At 39.9% G+C, this 17939-nt stretch overlaps 1 protein-coding gene across 8 annotated transcripts in view; it reads right to left on the bottom strand.

The window, feature by feature from the left end:
- RNF157 (ring finger protein 157) overlaps positions 1–17939 on the bottom strand; it is a 153504-nt gene that overhangs the window by 35153 nt on the left and 100412 nt on the right. For all 8 annotated transcript variants that reach the window (XM_069076315.1, XM_069076317.1, XM_069076319.1 and 5 more), the window contains one exon: positions 2960–3048. In XM_069076315.1, coding sequence (XP_068932416.1) covers positions 2960–3048 — 89 coding nt within the window. The remainder of the gene's footprint in view (positions 1–2959; positions 3049–17939) is intronic.

Here is a 17939-nt window from a genome sequence, read left to right as displayed (position 1 = left end):
ATAGATAGATAGATAGATAGATAGATAGATAGATAGATAGATAGATACACACATATATGTCTATATAGGAGGGTATATGGGTGTATGAATACATATGTGAGTGTGTGTATATATGTGTACAGGTATACATAGACAGAGGGTACAGGACGAGTTGAATAGGAAGGGATGATACTTAAAAGGTGAAATTGAGAGGCGAGAGAGGAATATAATGAGAGGAGATGGGGAGAGACAGAATGGGGTACATTATCTCATATAGAAGAGGCAAGGGAAAACTGTTACAATGGAGGGGAAGAACAGGAAGGCATAAGGGAATGGGTCAACCTTATTCTCATTGAATTTGGCTTAGGGAGGGAATGACATACACTAAATAGGGTATGTCACCCTACAGGAGAGTAGGGGGGAAGGGGATGAGAGGGGGGATGATGAAGGGGAGGGCAGGTTGAGGAGGAGGAAAGTTGGAAGCACCCGCTTTTGAAAAGGGACAGGGTCAAAGTAGAGAATAGAACAAGTGGGGGGTGGGATAGGATGGAGGGAAATATAGTCTTTCACAATATATCAACTATGGAAATGTTTTGCGTAGCTACATATGTACAGCCTATATTGAATTGCCTATCTTTCCATTAAGGGTGGGTGATAAGGGAGGAAGGGAAATAATCTGGAATTCAAAATTTTAAAGTCACATGTTTAAAAATATATTATTATTATTATTTCTTTTTACTTGCAAATGGGAAATAAGATATAGAGGCACTGGGGTTTAGAGATCCATCTTGCCCTACTGGAAAGTCGGAGGGGGGATGGGGAAGGATATAGGAGAGACCAGATTGGGGGAGAGGGTATACAGTGGGATTGCTGTTTTTGGGTGGTGGGTAGGGGAAAGATGGGGAGAAAATTTGTAACTCAAAATCTTGTGGAAATGAATGATGCAAACTAAAAATAAACATAAAATTTAATTTAAAAAAAAAGAAAGAAATTATGAACAGGATGCTCTCAGAAAAACCTGGAAAGATTTACATGAACTGATGCAAAATGAAATGAGGAGAACATTATACACAGTAACAGCAATGTTATAAGATGATCAACTGTGAATGACTTAGCTATTCTGATCAATACATTCACCCAAAACAACTCTGAAGGATTTATGATGAAAAATGCTATCTATCCCCAGAGACAGAATGGATGGAGTCTAAATACAGATTGAAGCATCCTTTTTTAACTTTTAAAATTTTTCTTGGGTTTTAATTTTGGTCTGTTTTCTTTTACAACATGACTAATATGGAAATGTTTTGCATGACTACATATGTATAACTTATATAAAACTGTTTGCCATTATTATAAAAAAATGTAATTTATACAAAACAGGGGTGGGGAGGGAGGAAAGGAATTTAGAATTCAGTTTTTAAAATGAATGCTCGAAATTGTTTTTACATGTAATTGGGGAAAAGGAAAATACTAAAAAAAGAGAAAAGAAACATTATCGTGATATATTCAGTCACTCTCCAGTTGCTAAATATATATATATATATATATATGTATGTGTCTGTGTGCATGTATATGTGTACTGCTTCCAACGTTTTGCTATTACCAATAAAACAAATTTGAACAATTTAACACAGATAAGTCCTTTCTTCTTTATATTTTGGGGGTGTCACATTTTAGAAAGGGCATTGAAAAGCACAGAGAAGAATAATCAAGATGATGCTGAGAACTCAAAACCATAAAGAATTGAAAGAATTAGGTATATTTAGTCTGGAGAAGAGAAAACTTCGTTGAGGACCAGGGTGGTTTTCTTAGAGCACTTTTTTAAAGGGCTAGAATATTAGGCAGAGAGATTACACTTGAAAAACTTCCAAGTTAGAGCTATACCAAATGGGGAAGGGAGAGCCTAAGTAGGTACAGTTCTCCACTCCTGGAGAGCTTTACTTAGAAGCTAGATGACTACTTGTCAGAAAAGCCATAGAGGTAATATGCTACCCAGGAATGGGTTGGACAAGATGATCTGTAAGGTCCCCTCCAACTCTGAGATTCTATCATTCTATAAACTGAGTATCTGATAGCTGGTAGGCTCCTGAGGCTTTATTATATACCTCAGCTCAGCCCTGAGTTCCTGCAGCTAACTCCCCTGTGTACTTTGGAAACCCTGCTGCAGTTTGTTCTGAAGCACGGCCTTGGTTCCTTCATCACTGGAGTTGGCCCTAGGGATGGACTGAGAGAGATCTAAAGATAGAGAAGCAGATGGCAATATGCTTACGGGTGAAATATTTTCCTTAAAGAAATAAAAAGAAATACATCTACCTCATGATAATGAGGATGACCAATAATTCAATCCCACAATCAGAGTCAGGTAGTTCTGATAATTCTGTACTAGCTGTCACCAGATGGTAATCCCCAAGGAAAGAGTGAGGCAGGGCCGGCCCTGTGAGGGCCCAGCCATAGCATACGAGATGCACTGGGAGCAGCTTCACTTTAGCAATTGTGCTCTCATGGACATCAGAGTGAAAGCAATTAAATAATACTATTAATGATGATGATGATTTAAATAGTCTACACAGAACATTAATTTTCTCAAAGGAAGAACATATATAATAAAAGAAAATCTCATATGTATACATTAATAATAAAAACTAAAGACTTAGAGCTTCAAGCTCTCATTTCCACTTCTCTGTGAGAGCCCTGAACAAGTCACCCAGCTCAGTTATCTCACCTGTAAAATGGGATAACACTGACCTAATATTTTCTTAGGCATGTAGGAAGGTATTAGTTTAATCCTCGTGAAGTTCTTCATCAAAACAAAATACTGAAAATCCTTAGTTACAAAGCTGCCTGATCACAATACTAAATGGCTGGTGGGGACAGAACATACTTGCAAAGTCAGGGATCAAATTTTGGGTATAGGCAAAAGCACCTTTTCCCCATTTCATGACTTAGATCTCCAACCCTATCACATTATCTTAGAACTTACTTTACTATCCTTAGAGTATCTTTGCGGATGTTGATTAGGCTTCTCAGTGTCTTCACAGGTTCTTGGGGAGGTGGGGCTGCATAAGGAAACTGGATTGAAGACAAAACAAGAGAGAAAAGTTTGGTTACAAAGCTTATCTGGGTCACTGTGCATTAGTTCAAAACCTGGAGAATTAATCCAAACAGTTCCAGATGCCTTAAGTGAAACACTATGGCTAGGTTAATCATGAAAGGCTTTTAAATTTGACCTTAGATGTCAGAGCCAGACATGTATGTCTTTTCCTTCAGAGATGCCACATGGTGCCTTAGGAATTTAAGAACTGAAAATAAAGGGAACCGTATCATGTGTACAAAACTAGGGCTTTCAAATAGTGAAGTAAAGGTTTTGGCCTCAGCTGACCATAAAAAAAGCTATGTTCTTCAAAAATGTGGGCCAGTAGCTATTTCTGGAAGAGGCAAAGGTTTGTGGTGATCTTCATCATCTCTCTTCACTATCCCTTTAACTATCTATCTTCTGCTGGCCTCTACCTCTGATGTTAGAGATCTGGACTAGTGATAGTAGGGGAAAAACAAGAAAGTAAAATGTGGAGCAAAAAATGATAAATTTATTTAAAATTGAACACAAAAGTATATCAATATTTATAGCTGTACATGTGCCAAATAGCATTCCTTAAGTTTAGTAGACCATACTCCCTCCAGAACCACTGATATTAGAGAATGTGTTTTGTATCCATCTTACTCATTTTAGGGAAGAGGTAAATATATACATTTTTCAAATCTAACAAAATTCTGTAAAAAAAAAAACATTTATATTATATTTCATTAGTGTCCCTAAAGAAAATCCTAATGATAATCAATTCTCAGTTATCTTGGATTTTGGACTTTGTGGGTTATATGACAATCTTTTAATCCTAAATGTAAATCTAAATTCACAGTAAGAGATATTTTTCTCAATTCCTCAGTGTTTTTTACAATAAATAATAATAATGTTCACAGAAAACTCAAAACAATGATAATATTAGCTTAAGCAAAACACAACTAAGCAAGTGAAACATAATACCATACTAAAACATTGAAGTTACAGGAATAACTTTTATATTATCCTTTTGGGGGGAGGGCAGCAGAGGGTGATTGACATTCACGTTCCAAATCTCTATTTTAACACAGCTTAACTGGGAATACCTATAAAAGAAATATTTATGTGCAATTGCTACTTGAGTTTTTAATCAAGAAAGGGATTTTTAAAAAGAAAATAATTTAAAAATTCCTCCTCTCCCCCAAGTCAGATTTCTTTTTCCCTTTTGAGGATTAAGATATGAAGTGATAAGTAACTGACAGTCTCTCAAGTTACACAGCTCCTCAGGAAGGACATAAATATGATGGATAATTTCTACTAGAATTCTATAAAATTTAAATACACTTGCAGAGAAGTGATCTTTCATTCCAGGTCCCAAAACAAAATAAAAATTAGGTTCTTGGCTGAGAATCTGCTCAAAATTCCTTGATCCTGTCTGCCACCTTTTTAGGGGGTGGGGGTGGAAGGAGAGGAGCAAGATCTTCTTTTGTGACTATAAAGGAGATTACTAGATTATAAACCCTTAACAGTAGGGATCTTGTCTTATACATACTTATATATCTTCCCCAGTGCTTAACACAATGCCCTGTATATAGCAGATATCTTGCCTAAATGAATCAATGTTGAAGAAAATTTCTTGACAGAGGCAAATACTCTACTTCTCCACAAACAATTAAGCATATTACCATTACTTGAATGCCCTATTGCTTCTCACTGAACCTGTCCACTTTTCTCAAATGTTCTTCTTAATAAAGATCATTAGACTAGCGATAGAGCTATCTTAAGACTGAAAAATTAATTGAAACACCTATTTCTCCATTCACTGTCTACTTTGTCACTAGAAGGAGAGAGCTGCTTCCAGAAGCAGGACAACTGGTACTAGAGAATGCAGCCAGATGCAAACTCAAGAGAGATGTCTTAGCAAAGGCTTTAATCAAGATGGGATAGCTAAGAACAGCAGCTCTAAAGTATTTCCCCCATAGCCCAGGAGTGTACTCTCCACAAATACACAGAGCATCTATAGGAATAGTGAGCACAAAGGGGTTAGAGTGGTAGTCAGGCAGACATAAAGGTGACACATATGGCTTAGACAACTTAAAACTGTGGCACTGCCCCACCAGAACACTGGCAAGGTCCCAATGTCCTTTCTCCCTTCAGTAAGTCCTCACTCAGGTCTGCCCTGGTTGCAGCATCTCTGCTCAGCAGGGTGCTCAGTGAGACTCCCACACTATGCTCCTCTCTAAAGTTCTATTCTAGATTGCTAGGGCTCTCTAAAGCTAGCACTATCCTCTGCTGCTGGCTGTCCTCTTCCTGAAAGCTGCTCCCTCCTTCTAGTTTCAAAGTAGACCTCAGTAAATGTCTCCTGGCTGACTGTTAACTAGAAATACACTGATGGGGGTTTATGAACTATAGTTTTAGGAGTAGCTACTCAGGATATCCAAGAAACTATCATGGTAGTAACCGTCTTCTAGTGAGGTAACCTAGAGGGAGTACTATATAGTCATTCCCCCACTAGAGTCAACATTTAACAAATGTTTTTCCTCAACCCACATCTGTAGATTTTTCTGCTTTCATTTTTACAGTTTAGACTTGGTAATGATTTTACCATTCCTAAGTATACAAAGTAATAGAATAGGTGGTGATGAGTTAAAACAAATATAAACTCTCTAGTGTTAGCATAGATGTCTTAAGAGAACTAGGTTAGTAATGGGGTAGCATTCCTCTTCTCTTACTCCTTTACAAAATATGCCCACAGATGAGTTCGAAGAACCCAGGAAAAGAGAGGGACAAACCTTCTATAAGGTAGGCCCCAATCTCTCACAATCAGCTATATGCAGATTTATAGGATGCCTCCTCTCTGCTTCCTATGTATCTGGCTGGTGAATAAGCTATAAGAATGGTGCAAAGAACAAACTATATACAGCTTCTGGAGTTCTTCAGGGGTAACCTCATTTTTCATAATAAGGGCAAGCTTTATATGAAGACTACTGAACAAAATGGATGAAATCCACTGCTCAGTGCCTTGTGGACCAAATTCTTCAGGTCAGTGCCTTCATTTTGGAGAGACATTCAGGTCATTCTAATCAGTCCCATTTTATAGACCCAGGAGCAGGGAAAGGTGTCAAAGGTGGCCCTGTTGGGTTAGTGAAACTTGAGTTACTGTTAACCTAAGGCCTGCCAGTACCTATCTATGAAAACCAAAACCCTCTGCTCTTTCAGAGAAAATAAATAGAAAGCCTCACCCAGATTTCTGCAGAGATCTTACAGGAGGTTCTGACCACAGGTGGCATTCTAAGAAACAGTATGGTAAGAATACAGTGTTCACCTACTTGTATGACTTAAATCACCAGAGGAAAACTTGGTTCAGTTTCTGAAGGCTCTGAAGGTACTTAGGGATCCTTAACCTTTTCTGTGATTAAATGGCTATGGACCATATGCAACTGTAAAACTAGAGTTAAGGTTGCAGAACCATTCTGACTCAAATAACCACATCCAGCTTCAGCTACAATTGTTCTTATAACAGCACACAATAAAATCTTTTTCCTTCCATACATCTCAGCAGGCAGACCAAGGACTGTAGAATTAGTTATCTAACACATCCACCTGATTTTCTCTGTACTTAACCACCAGGGTCTACTAACTAGCAACTGCAAAGAAGAAACAAATGTACTTCTAATCTTTGGGGGCACAGATATATCAAGAGAACAACTGCTAGCAGGGGCGAAGAGAATTGATGAGATGCTACTTGTAGTTCAAACTCTGCTGAAGATGCTCAAATCTGTTTTATGGGCAGATGTTTCTAGGTCTCTTAGGTTATATCTACGACTTCATTTTCAAAGTACAAGTATGATCTCTTAGTTCTACTTAGAAAGGGAAGCCAGGGTTATAGTAGAGAACTCAGTATCTGGTCAATAGCATATTTCAGTACAACTCTCCCCTGGGGCTCTAGTGCAATGTCTATACTGGCAAAAATCCCAGTCTAGCCCGGATCTCAGAGACAGCTGAATTCAGGTAGGCCCAAGACAATATATTAGTCCGAAGAAGTACATTTTTAATTAACTCATGAGAGCCATCTGGTGCCCAAAAAGTATAAAGGCAGGTCTATACTTCATCATTACTATCATCATAATAGCAACTCACATTTATATGGTGATTTAAATTAAGTGCCTACTACATCCAGGAACTAAGAAAATACAAAGTCAACAAGCATTTGTTAAACGCTGACTGGGTGTCAGACAATGTGCTAAATACTGAAGATACAAAGAAAGGCAAACAACAGCAAAACAAAAGCAGTCCTTGCTCTCCCAGAGCTCACAATCTAATGGGGAAGACAACATATAAACAACTATATAAAAAACAAGTTATATTACAAGATAAATTGAAGATAATCAACAGAGGGGAAGCACTATGATTAAGGAGGATCAGCAAGGCTTCTTGCAGAAGGTGTGACTTTAGCTAAGACTTCAAGGAAGCCAGGGAAGCCAAAGGTGAAGAAGAGGAAGAAGAGAGTTCTAGGCCTGGGGAACAGCCAGAGAAAATATCTGAAGTCAAGACATGGAGTCTCTTGTTTGAGAAATAGCAAGGAAATCAGTGTCACTGGATTGAAAAGTACATGAGGGATAGCAAGGTGAGAGAAGACTACAAAAGTAGAAGGGGGACAGATTATGAAGGGCTTCAGAAGTCAAGAGCCTTTTATATTTGATACTGAAGGTAACAGGGATCCACTGGAGTTCAGAAAGATCAATTTGACAGCTGAGTGGAAGGTGAACTGGAGTGAGGAGAGAGTCTTGAGTCAAGGAGACCAAGCAGTAGGCTATTGCAACAGTCCATAGCTGAAGTGATGAAGGCCTGTACCTGGGTGGCAGTGGTGTCAAGAGAAAAGGGGCTATATACAAGAAGTATTTCAAAGTTAGAATCTACAGGATTGGGCAACATAGGAAAAGGGGTGGGGGAGGGATGATGGTGAGTAGTTGAGGATGGCACGTAGGTGGTAAGCCTGGGTGCCTGAGAGAGCTTGATCGTAATAGAAATGTTAGGAAAAGGAGAAGGTTTCGGGGATAAAGACACTGAGTTAAATTTTTAATATACTGAGTTAAGATGTCTGTAAGACATCTAGTTCAAGATGTCCAACAGGCAGCTGGAGATGTGAGACTGGAGGACAGGAGGGAAGTTAGGAGTGCACAAACAGATCTGACAATCATCTGCACAGAGAAAAACAGTACCTGGCCTTGAGGACCTAGAGTTGAATGAGGAGACAACATGTGAACAACTATGTACAAACAAGATACATACATCACAAATTGTAGATAATCACAGAGGGAAGGCACTAGCCCTAAGAGGGATCAGGAAAGGTTTCTTTCTTTTTTTTTTTTTGATAGCATGATTTTTATTGTCAGATTTCTATGGGACTTCAAGGTCTTTCTTGCTTCTTTTATCTGAATGTCAAATTTTCTATTCAAGTCTGGTTTTTCAGCAAGAATGCTTGAAATTCCTCTATTCCACTGAATGACCACATTTTCCCCTGAAACATTATACTCAAGTTTTGCTGGGTAGGTGACTCTTGGTTTTAATCCCAGCTCCCTTGACCTCGGGAATATCACATTCCAAGCCCTTCAATACCTTAGTGTAGAAGCTCCCAGATCCTGGGTTATCCTGATTGTGTTTCCACAATATTCAAATTGTTTCTTCCTGGATGCTTGTAATATTCTCTCCTTTACCTGGGAATCCTGGAACCTGGCTATAATATTCCTAGGAGTTTTCTTTTTGGGATCTTTTTCAGGAGGTGATTGGTGGATTCTTTCAACCTCTATTTTGCCCTCTGGTACTAAAACATCAGGGCAGTTTTCTTTGAGAACTTCCTGGAGGATGATTTCTAGGTTCTTACTTTGGTCATGGCTTTCAGGTAGTCCAATAATTTTTAAATTATCTCTCCTGGATCTATTTTCCAGGTCAGTGGTTTTTCCCATAAGATATTTCACATTGCCTTCTATTCTTTCATGTGTTTGGATCTGTTTAACAGCATCTTGATTAATAACTCATAAAGTCATTAGCTTCCATTTTCTCCAATCTAATTCTGAAGCAATTATTCTCCTCATTGAGCTTTTGAGATTCTTTTTCCATCTGGCAAATTCAACTTTTTAAGGCATTCTTCTCCTCATTGCCTTTTTGAGCCTCTTTTGCCATTTGAATCAGTCTGTTTTTTAAAGTGTTATTTTCCTCAGTCAGGCTGTTGACTCTCATTTCATAATTTTCTTGCATTGTTCTCATTTCTCTTTCCAATTTTTCCTCCACTTTTCTTATCTGCTTCTTAAGGTCTTCTATGGCCTGTAACAAGCTTGTATTTTCCTTTGAAGCTTTTGGTGCAGGAGTTCTGACTTCACTGTTTTCCTCCTGTTCCATGCCTTGCTCCTTCTTGTCCCCAAAATAGGAATGTAATGTTGGAATCTTCTGTCTGCTTTGTTTCCTTAGCCTGCTCATTTTGCCACTCAATTACTTGACTTTTTGGGCTTTTTGCCACAGTAGGACTCTGCCACTAGACAGGGGAGCTTTGGTCCCAAACGCTGGGGTTTTCTCAGCTGCCGGAGGTATTAGATGGGTGCCCTCTCTGAGGTCTCCACACTCTCTGGCAAGCTGGACACACACCTCAGGACCTCCACCCTAGACTGCAATCCAGATCCAAGCAGGTTAAAGCAAGAGCGATTACCCCTCAGACTGGTGCTTGGTCCCCCTACACTCTGCAGGCCAGGAGCTGAAGCTGCCACAGGGCGCTGTCTGGCTGTGCTGGCGGCTCAGTGGCTTCTCACCTGGGGGGTGAAAGCCACGCACTCCCACTTACTGGTTCCAAAGTCCAGACTGCACTGACCTCTCACTTTGTCCTTCGCATCTATGTGTTGATAAATCTGGAAACTGCCACCGCTGCTGCTGATCTGGAGTCCCTCTGGCCAGCGGCTGGTCAAGCCTGCCCTGGGGCTAAAGCCTCAGCGTGGGGCTGGGCTCAGCTCCCAGAGCACTGTGCTGGCTGATTCCTGCCAGCCTGCTGGTCTGCCGGGCTGTCCTCAGTGGGAGGTTGGCTTCTCTTTGTCATTTTGTGGGTTCTGCAGCTCCAAAGTTTGTTGAGTCCCCTTTTTACATGGATTGGGGAAGGTGGAAGCCGTGCTTCTACTCCACCATCTTGGGTCCGCCCCTTCCCCCCAGGAAAGGTTTCTTGAGAAAGGTGAGACTTTAGTTGAAACTTGAAGGAAGCCAAGGAATCCAAGAGGAGAAGATGAGAGGAGAGAGAGCCCCAGGCATGGGGGATAGCCAGTGAAAATGCCCAGTTGCTTTTCTGGGGTCATTTTTATCTCCTGTGTCCAGAGGGTGAAGACCACAGTTCATATATACATAGCATAAAGGTCAAGAGCCGAATTGGTGAGAGGGGAAGGAAGTACTTCCTTCCCCTGCTCTCCCTCTTTTACCCCTGATATGAGGATTGGCCCTGGGGATACCTGTTTCTGTTCTATGTTATTTGCTCTTTTCCGTTTCAGGTCTTGGAGGTGATCACCATGGGACCCAGAAGTTCAAGCCATGATGACAACTTTGGAGTGAGGACTGCAGGAGAAGTGGGTACAGCCAGCCAGAGCCTGACATGGAAGCCCTGAGAAGCTGGGGAGCCTGGGACTTGAACTCAAGGGGGTGTTTTGAACTTGGAACTGGGACTATGATCTATAGGAACTGATTTTAAGCTATGAACCTAATCCCCTTTCTCCAGAGACTGAGGTGGTACAAGGTAGATGTGCAGGAATTGAGAATCTGCCTTCTACCTACTGGGGGAGTAAGTTTGTATATTGCAAATAAATATTTTGGTGAGAGAAGGAGGAAGGGAGGAAAGAAGGAAAAAATATAAATAAATGAATGAAGCAAGCCTGGAGTCAGCAGATGGAGCAGGATAGAGGAGAAGCAGCAAGGAGGCCAGAACACCTTACAGGTATCATCTCATTTGAGTATCACAAACACTGGGTATCACTATTTTACAGATAAGACAACTGAGTCTCAGGTTATGTGACTTGCCTAGAATCTGAACCTACATTTTCCTGAGTCCATGTCCAGTGTGTTAAATCACCCCACCTCACAAAACCACAAGGAGCGGGTTTTCGGGGATGTGCTGTAGTCCTTGATCTCACTGACACGTGTACTCTCATCACCAATGCCTCTCACAAACTGTTTATCCATGCTTTCTCATCCTTTTCAATACTTGTCCATGTCCTTTCATAATTTCTTCACAGAAGATCTACCCAATATACAAGGTGCTCTAAATCTCTTAATATTTTGTAGCTGTTAAGGTTGAAACACTCAAGGCTGTTCACCTGTCATTCCTCTCTCACCACAAAGCTGACTCCGTGTCTCTTTTCCAGTCATACCTGTCCTTGACGATGTCTCTTAAAAGCAGAGGCTGTTCCTATATGACAAGTTTGCCCTTTTACTCAGCATATGAATTCTGGGAAAATCCCAGTGCCACATTGTGGCAAACACTTGAAAACAGCATTCTAGTTTCTTTGGGAAAGACAGAAAGAATCCTGGGAAACAAGTCACTGAATAGTCAAAGAAAGTAAGCCCCTACCATGTAATTCAAAAGCATCCAGAAGCATCTTTTTCTCCTTCACCCTCTCAAGTTTCCATCTTTCCTCTCCCCTTCCCCCCCCCCCCCCCAAGGAGATATGAAGAACCTTGGTTTTCTAACAGCCCTTCAAACACTATGACAAGTGACACAAACCTTTGCCTCTTCAGCCATGAATGAAGGAAGAAGTTGCCAATGGTGTACAGAGCTACACCCTAATACTCCATGGAATTTGATATGATTCTCTAGCCTTCTAACCCCAATCCTATCACCTATTATGTATAAGGTATGGGATAATAATAATGAATATTATATATATAATATATATTTTAATAATATATAATTAAAAAATATATATATATAAAATATGAATAATAAGTATGGGAGTGGCTAGGTAGAGCAGTGAATAGAGCACCTGCCCTGAAGTCAGGAGGACCCCTGAGTTAAAATCCAAACTCCGACACTTAACACTTACTAGTCATGTGACCTTGGGCAAGCCACTTAACCCTAACTGCCCTGCCTTTACCCCTCCAAAAGAACCCAAAACAATAAGTACCAGGGTAATTAAAGAGGTGGGAAAGAAAATAGTTTTTTCTATTCTATCTTTACTCATATATACTAGCTATGAAGGGGTCCCCTCTAATAAAATCTGAGGACTTTGTGCATATCTATCACTGTTACGTGGCACAAAGTTCTGAGTAGCATATAAGTCATCCTAACCATGAAGGCAAAAGTTACTCAAAAATTAATCCATAATAGTGAAATTTTAAGGTATCAATGGCAGACATGAAGAGGAGATTTTTAGGTCAGAAAACCCTTACAGAAACACTCAAATGAAATGAGGCTGACCCTAAAAGATAGCCTTGTCAACTGACCAACTTGTCCAGTATAGAACAGACCTAATCAGTCCTGACCTTCACCCTTACCCAATGGTAGAGACACCAGCTTTCTTACATAGCAAGTTGTAGAGGTCTTGGAGTGTACCGAGGAAAGGACCAACAGGAATTGGTCATTTTTTAATGTAAGTTTTAATGTAGGTTATGCTGCAGTGGTACAGACAGTAACTCGTCCACATTTCCTCCTGTTCCACTCCTATCTGTGACTTCACCTAAATTCTTCACATTAGATCCACCCAACATGTCAGGGTCCAGATCACTCAGTATTACACAGATATAAAAATATTTGCAAAGGTTTTTTGGGGGGAAGGGTAAAGAACTGGAAAGTAAGGGGTGCCTATTACTTGGGGGAAAACTGAACAAAGTATGGTATATGAATGGAATAAAATACAATGTCATGAGAAATGGTGAAATAGATGGTTTCAGAGAAACCTGGGAATACTTATATGAACTGATATAATGTGAACAGAACCAGGAGAACAATTTACATAATAAAAGAAACAATACGAAAACTAACAATTCTGAAAGACTTAAGAACACTGATCAATGCATGGACAAACCATGATTCCACAGGACTCATGATGAAACATGCTATCTACCTCCTGAAAGAGGTAATGCACTTAGGGTGCATATGAGATGCACATTTTTTTTTTAGATAGGGCCAATGTGAACTTTTTTTTGGTTTGATTCTGCATATTTGTTTCAGTGGGTTGGAGAGAGGTGGGAGGGAGATATAGATTTATATCAATTGAAAAAAATTAATTAAAAAAATTTACATTAGTACAAATGGAGCACAGGGATGCAAGTTAGGATTACAAAAGTCAAGAAAAGGTGTAATGAGAGCCTGAATCACAATTCTGGCGATGTGAATGGCAAGGATGGATGGGTGAGAACAATATGGTAGAGATAGGCCTTGGCAACCAACCTTGGCACCAACCTGTGGATGGTGGAGGAGGGGGAAGAATTAAAGATGTCTTCAATGTTTTTACCCTGGATAACAGAGAAGATGCTAATGTCTTCAATAATAAATTTGAAGGAAAGGAAAATTTAGGAAGGAAAGGTGGGAGGTTTGGTCTTGGGTACTTTGAGTTTGAGGTCCTGGAAGGACATCCAGATAGAGATAACACTGCTTGTTAATTCTATTTTGTGGTATAGTACCATATATTTAAAACTCAGTACCCCAAGAAAGGTTGTATTTTCCTTGCAAGGTCTATCCTACATAAAGTGTTACTATGTATGTATGATGGTGTTGATTAGGATTTATACAGGGATTCATTTTTTAAAGGACTTTTAAAAATACTAAATTTATCTAAGGTTATTACTATTACTCTGGCTCTAGGATTTAGATAATGCTAAACATGATGAAAAGCATCAAGATGGGGCACCAAGGAGGAAAGTCTCTATTAGTTCATGATTACATAAGTGAAACAGCACTTCTTCCTGTCTGTCCACAGCTTGCCTGCTTAACCTTACACTGCATTTACACATAGCTCATTAATGCTCACACAAATTCACAGGAGTCTGAGCCTTTAAACTGGAACAATCATTCACCTTAAAGAAGGGGTGGGGATGGGATGGGGTGGAGCGAGGCAGTAGAAGAAAACAACTGCAAAATACATTTGTGCAATTTTACTCATAGAAAGTAAAAAAAAAAGTTCTGTTGCCAATAGGACATGAAGCCTTTTGGTACAGCACATATAACTAAAACAGAAAAGATCTAATTTTATTATTTTTACAGGTGCATAGTATTTGCACCAAGGAACCAATTCACTGTTGCTATAGAAACCAATATTTAGGGTTATGCAAAGACCAGCATTTATAGTAGTACCTAAATTTAAATTTTTTTGCATTTAATTTCTGGTTCATTCTGATGCCTGGATAAAATGCCAGATACTTTTTTCTCTTTTTCCATTCTCAGAAGTGCAATGGGGCCTAATAGTGGATATTTTTAGATTGTTGATGCTTCATAACATTTTCTCAGATCAGTATCAGGGGAGAAGAGCTATTCTCTGCCTGGCTGCTACGGAATGAATACAAATTTACTTATTTAATCAGCTGCAGTCTTGAGATAGCCTGGATTATGCTTATTGTATACCAGAACCTCCATTATCTCCATGGAACAACACTGAAGCCCTTTCCCATTGATTTCCCATGTAATTCTCCCCATGGGTGAGTGAAGCAGGCAGGGACGGTTTCAAACAACCAAAGAAGACAAGAAAGACTGACAATCCTAAGGGCTGACAAGATAACATGACATTCCCTTTTCACCTGTGATCAAAGCTATGAGGAATGCACTGAGATGGTGTCTTGAGATGACCTTGAATACAAAAGTATTATGTTCTCGGGTTCAAACCTGAATCGTAACCTTCATAAGAGACTTTGGGGGGAATAAAAAGCAACAACAACTTTTGATCCAATCAATGCAGGGAAATCCCAGTGTGGAAACTCTCCACTAATGCAGGTTGATATACTCAGTAGCTTAACTGTAACCAATGGAGTGACAATACAAAGGTTAAATCTGTAACCTCTTAGTGAAAGGCTTAGAGAGGTTAATAAACGTGCCCAAATCCTCACACAGCTAGTAAAAATCAGAAGCAGTACTGAGAAGCAGGTCCTCTTGATTGAGAGACCATCATTCTATTTCCTTTATCAAGCTGCCTGCCTCTAACTGTAAGAATTAGAGCATCTGAAATATCTCTAGTTATTAAAAAAAATCAGGCTATGAAGCTGCCTAACCAGTGAGTTTCAAGGTGCTTGTGCTAACTCTGATCACTGGGGAAAGGCCCATCATGCAGGTGGTAAGTGGCTGCTCCTCGGTGGAATGTGAACCCCAATCTAGCACTTACTGGCTGGGTGACCACAAGTGAGTGAGTTCTAGGTCTCATTCTCCTCATGTGTCAAATTGGGATAATACCCACAGGACCTACCGTTGTGAGGTTCAAATGAGATAATTTATGAAAAGAGCTTTGTTAACTTAAAGCATTTTATAGATGCTGGCAATTATTATTATTGCATTCTCTTTCACATAAATCTGACCACTTGGCAGGCAGGCAGCACTGTAGTGCATGGCGTGAGGCTCACATTGAAGAGCCTGGAGTGAGGAACACTCAAGTTCAAATTCTGCTTCATGTACTTACAAGCTGTATGACCCTGAACAAGTCATTCAACTGCTGTATGCCTCAGTTTCCCCAACTGTTAAATGGGGATAATAACAGTACTCACCTCCCAGGGTTATTATGTGCTGGTCTCTTTCCCCTCCCTATTACCTTTTTTTTTTCTTTTTGGAGGGCAATTGGGGTTAAGTGATTTGCCCAAAGTCACATGACTAGTAAGTGTGTCAAGTGTCTGAGTCCGGATTTGAACTCAGTTCCTCCTGACTCCAGAGCTGGTGCTCTATTCACTGCACAACCTAGCCACGCCCACCCCATTGCCTTTTTATTCACTTTATAGGTATATGCACATGTTGTCTACCTGAGAGAATGTTAGCTTTTTGAAGGTAAGGACTAGTTTATTTTTTGTCTCTGTATCCAGAGTGCCTGCTATATAAATGCTTAATAAATGCTAAATGATTGAAGAACAAAACTTTTCAGTTACATTCTGCCCAGACTTCCATTTGAATCCACTTGATTTTAGGTCTTCAATTCAAGGGTACTCAACCTATGTCAAACTGCTGTTTCCCCACCCCCATCAGGATTAAATCAATGATCATTTATTAAGCACCTACTATGTGCCAGCTGCTGTGCTAAGCACAGGGGATACAAAAAGAGACAAAAGACAGTCCCTGCCCTTAAGGAATTTATAGTCTAATGAGGGAAACATGCAAACAAATATATACAAAGCAACCCATATATAGGATAAATAGGAAATAACAGAAGGAAGACACTGAAATTAAGAAGAGTTGGTGACAACTTCCTATAGAAAGTGGGATTTTAGTTGGGACTAAAATGAAGCCAGGGAGGTAAGTGGTCAGAATGGAGGAGGGAGAGCATTCCAGACCTGGGGGACAGTCAGAGAGAATGCGCTGAGTTGAGAGACTGAATGTCTTGTTCATTGGAACAGCCAGTAGGCCAGTGTCCTTGGATGGAAGAATTTGTGTCAGGGAGTAAGGCAGGAAAGTAAAGTAAGAGACTGAAAAGATAGGAAAGGTCTAGGTTATGAAGGGCTTTGAATCCCAAACAGAGCATTTGGTATTTGCTCCTGGAGGCAACAGCAGGCCATTGGAATTTGTTGAGTATGGGAATGACATGATCAGACCTGAGCTAAATTTAGGAAAATCACTTTGGTGGTTGACTGGAAGATAGGTTGGAGTGGGGAGAGAGACTGAGGCAGGCAGATCCACCATCAGGCTATTGCAGTAATTGAGGTATGAGGTGATGAGGGCCTGCATTAGAATGGTTGCAGTTTCAGGAGACAGAAGAGATTCAAAGAGATTCAAAGATTTGTTTCAAATTCAAAGAGATGTTGAAAACATAAAATTAACAGATCTTGGCTGTTGGCTCACTATAGGGAGCGAAAGACAGTGAGAAATCCAGGATAACTCCTAGGTTTCAGGCCTGAAGGATTGAGAGAATAGCATTTGTTTCTTCAATAATAGGGAAGGATAGGAGAGGTTTAGGGAGAAAGAAATGTCCTTTCTTTTTGGACATATCGAGTTTAAGGTGTCTACTGAAAATATAGTTCAAGATGTCTGAAAGACACTTGGAGATGTGAGATTAGAGCTCAGCAGAGACTGGGATAGGATAGGTAGATTATAGAATAATAAGCATAGAAGACACCATATTTCCAAAATCTGCACTTCCTGAAATAAAAATGACTCTCAGATCACAGAAGGTCTTGTCCAATGTCAGATACTTCTAAAGAAAATAAAATAAATATTAGTGCTTTTTAGTAAAGGAGAGATAGTAATTCTTTGCCTCTAGCAAGTGAGTAAATCATAAGCAAGGCTACAAAAAGTGTTCCCTTTCAGACCAACTCCACATTCTACCATTTAGATTTTCTGGCTTCATCTGGTCATGAGATTCATTACTGTGGGTCTAGAAACAAGGCCCTACTTTTGTGCTATTTTGAGATTGCTGCTGGCTGTTATGTGAAAGGAAGGTTCATCCTTGCAAATACCAATTATCATGTTAGATATGTACCATTAAGTATCCATGATAGCCTTTTTATTTTTTAAAGCAATTGGGGTTAAGTAACTTACTCAAGGTTACACGGCCAGTTATTTTGTGTGGGTGCTAAGTATCTGAGGCCAGAACCAATCCCGGGTCTCCCGACTCTGGGGCTGGCACTCTTACTCACCACCTCCTGGCTGCCCCATGATAGCCTTTTTTCAAGGAAGCATTTTGTCTGTGCTAATGACACTGAGAGGTGAAGGCCTATTATTTTAAGTCAGAGATGGTTTTATCAATATATACAGAAT

This window comes from Petaurus breviceps, unplaced genomic scaffold (genome assembly GCF_028583685.1).
Source record: "Petaurus breviceps papuanus isolate PSGF00001 unplaced genomic scaffold, PetGlider_PUasm1.0 90925, whole genome shotgun sequence".
Taxonomy (NCBI): domain Eukaryota; kingdom Metazoa; phylum Chordata; class Mammalia; order Diprotodontia; family Petauridae; genus Petaurus; species Petaurus breviceps.
This window is presented reverse-complemented; position numbering and strand designations above follow the sequence as displayed.